This window comes from Aplysia californica, unplaced genomic scaffold (assembly GCF_000002075.1).
Source record: "Aplysia californica isolate F4 #8 unplaced genomic scaffold, AplCal3.0 scaffold00115, whole genome shotgun sequence".
In the NCBI taxonomy this organism is placed as follows: Eukaryota; Metazoa; Mollusca; class Gastropoda; order Aplysiida; family Aplysiidae; genus Aplysia; species Aplysia californica.
The window spans coordinates 85,372-88,631 of record NW_004797385.1 but is presented as its reverse complement, the minus strand read 5'-3'; the positions used below and the strand labels follow the sequence as shown (position 1 = coordinate 88,631).

The 3,260-nt window shown below is 39.7% G+C and overlaps 1 protein-coding gene across 2 annotated transcripts in view; it reads right to left on the bottom strand.

Annotated features, from left to right (window-relative positions):
* Nucleotides 1–3,260, bottom strand: part of LOC101850948 (sodium-dependent proline transporter) — a 51,059-nt gene that overhangs the window by 38,116 nt on the left and 9,683 nt on the right. The window contains exon 1 of one of the 2 annotated variants that reach the window (XM_005095838.3): nucleotides 2,846–3,060. The exons of the other annotated variant lie outside the window; for it this stretch is intronic. Coding sequence (XP_005095895.1) covers nucleotides 2,846–2,866 — 21 coding nt within the window. The 5' untranslated portion in view covers nucleotides 2,867–3,060. Of the gene's footprint in view, nucleotides 1–2,845; nucleotides 3,061–3,260 lie in introns of those variants that run through there. 2 annotated transcript variants of the gene reach the window in all.

The following is a 3,260-nucleotide window of genomic DNA, read 5'->3' as shown; positions in this document are numbered from 1 at the left end:
TACACACACACAAACACTCAAACTGAAACAAACTCGAAATGAATTGCAATTCATTTCATCCTGCCTCTTGCCTCTTTATACTGGATAAACAGGTACGCGAGGAGGTATTCACAACGTAAATCTCTTCCGTTGACGCATCGATGTTTTTTAACACAAATGTGTCCCGACATTATGGAATCAGACGCTCGTCACTTTTTGGATACTTATAGCTATTAGCATCCCCGTAAAGTATGTTCATTTGTCTTGCTTTCGATTTAGAAATACCTGTCTATTTCTAATAGAAGTCAAAATATTTGTGATTGAAGGAAGAAGATATGAGTCGCCTGGTAAAGGAGGTAATGTTAGCTAGAAAATGGCCGCCAAAATGTTAAGTTTAAGTAAGTGTTTTACGGCACTTGCAACACAATAAGGTCATAGAAGTGCCAAAGATTAGAGGTGCTACAAGAGAGTAACAAACACAAAAAAGAAGGAGGGGAGAAAAGTATGATAGATGTTTGATAGGAAAGAAGAAGCAAACCACACCAGAGCACCCGCCAACCACCCACCAGCCAAAATGTGGTGACAACTAAAGATTGGGAGTCCTTGAAAACGCAAATCTATATATTTTGAGTGACTTTGATCAACTTTTTTTGTGAAATCCACACAGAAATGTGCTTTTTAAATGGACATATAAGGTGTTGGACCAAAAGAAAAAGAATTAAAAAATTAAGAGTGTCCAACAGGCAGAGAAACGAATAATATTTCTTCTATTATATTGTATTTTCGAGAACCTGATTTCATCGCAATGCCTCACAAATAATATGACGCAGGTACGCTGTCCCACATCCGCCTTTTTGACACTACGCACATTACTTCATTTGCCTGTGTCTCGGTTTTATAGAGGTTACAGGTATAGGGCTTTAGGTGAGGCACACAAATATCTTGTATATATCCATAAAAATGGCAGACGCAAACAAGCGCAAATAGACACGGAGAAACACACACACACACACACACACACACACACACACACACACACACACACACACATACACATACACATATACAAAGTTCAAAAAAGGAATTAATTTATCATAATAGATGGGAAGATTTAGAATTCAAACAAGATTCTCGGGGGCTGTTGTGGCCTAGAGGTTCAAGTTTCTCATTCAAAGGTCCCGGGTTCGAATCCGGGTAGCGACCAAATAATGTTCTTATCTAAAATTGTCTCCTTTCACCTTCTTTCCTGCTCTCTAGCAATGTTGTGTTGTCTGCTTTCGTCTCCTCTTTCTGCCCCTGCCCCCTCCCCTCATTTGCCCCTCCTCTGGGCTCCTGACTCTTTCTACAGCCTTTCCACTGCTTCTCCTTGGCTCCTTCTTACTGCTGTCTTTCAGCCACACCCCTTATCTTCTGGTAGGAGAGATCTACACGTCTAAGCCTTCTCGGGTCTCGGACAAGGGCGAAAAATCTCGGAGGGCTCGTGTGCAAGTTGTGCACGTAAAAGATCCCTTGGTGGTCTAAAATCGATAAGAGTAGGCTTCGGCCACCACCCGGGCAAAATTCAAAATTTTCTACCTACTGAAAATGTTGCGGCTGTCCTGCGCGCTCATATGACGTAACGTCGTTGCGAGCGCCGTCAAATACTTACCAAAAAAAAAACCCAAAAAAAACCCAACAACATTCTCTTTTCTAAGAAGCCTCTTATTTTTTTTTAACAAAGTTAAAATATATCGAGACGTCCTTACAAAACCCTTTGATAGAGTTCACTTGCCTATTATCATTTGTTGTCTAAATTCCACCATTATCTGGACTAACCTTACATCATTTTCAGCATGTCCCGGGTGTTCCCACGTTCTTTTTTATTTCGTTATTTTCGGTGTTAATATTTTGTTTTCATTCATGTCGTTGGTTTTACGCCCCCATTGAAACAGTTTAAACAGTTTAGTTCATTTAGGAGGTGGGCTCCGATCCTGACAGTCAGGCTGAAAGAAATACACGTCCGGGTATGTCCCAACAGAAAGACAGATAATATTCGATAAAATTCTCCCCACTCTTAAACAGAACTCGGGTCTCCTGTATCATGTTTACTGGTCAGTCTCAAAGTATACTGGCATTTTAGAAAATAATGTCTGTCTTTTTCACTACATAAATCATAATGTATCACAATATTTTAAACACCCCCTCCCACCAACCCCATCCCCCCACTGCTTTCGTATTGGGAGGGGGGGGGGTTGTTATATATATATTGAAACCATATCTACTTTATCATAAGTCGTTGTTGTTGTTGTGGTCATTTTGTTTTGTGTTTTTTGTGTTGTTGTTGTTGTTTTGTTTTGTTTTATGTTGTTGTTTTTTTTTTGTTGTTTTTTTTGTTGTTTGTTTGTTTTGTTTTTTGTTGTTGCTGGGTTGTTGTTGTTTTGTTTTGGGGTTTTTTTGGGGGGCTCGGACGTAAAGTAACATGAAATGAAACACCGTGACAATGGCGTATAAAACAAAGTATTCTGATCTCATAAATCTGCGTTAGAAGAGCGGAGACTTCAGCTGCTTGAATCTGTTCCCACTATGTCCAATTGGAAAAATAAGTAACTCGAGCCAAGTTGAATTGTCTCACTCCTTGCTGTATTTTGTACAACATCTCCCAATGCTTAAGTAATTTAATTCATCTATAAGTCTTTTGTAAAATTCAGCGTAAATGTTTTTCAATAAAACGTTTTTAAAACGGCGGAGGAGTTGTTTTTTTTAAAACAATGATTCAACTTTTATTTAGTCACCACAACTTAATTTCAAAATAAATCAAATAAGTAGGCCTAATTAAAAAGACAGGTACAAAATCAGAATTATTTTTTTAAAGAGAAAAGATAAGTACCGCCACTTCTTCCTCCGTCATATTGAGCCTTTGGGTTCAGGAGATTTTTCCTCCTGAGAAGTGACCAGAGTAGAGAACACGCACAAAATCCTTCAACAAAGAGAAGAAAAAAAGGTAAGTCCCACGTCTCCCGTGGGTTGTACAGTCCCAACAGGTCCAATTGGGATCTGGACAGAAATCTGAGAGTATTCCTGGTCCGAGTCAGCCCCGTAACAATTCGCCTTCTATTTATATTATGCACGCACAGCCCCCGTGGAGATCAGACTCCTCAAAGGATAATTTATGTACGAGGAAACACTGAGGCAAAACCAGTCTAGACTTTCCCCTCCATTCGCTGCTTGGTTCCGGTCCAGATCTTTCGTCGCATTTTGTGTTTCTGTGACGTGCTCTCTCTCTCTCTCTCTCTCTCTCTCTC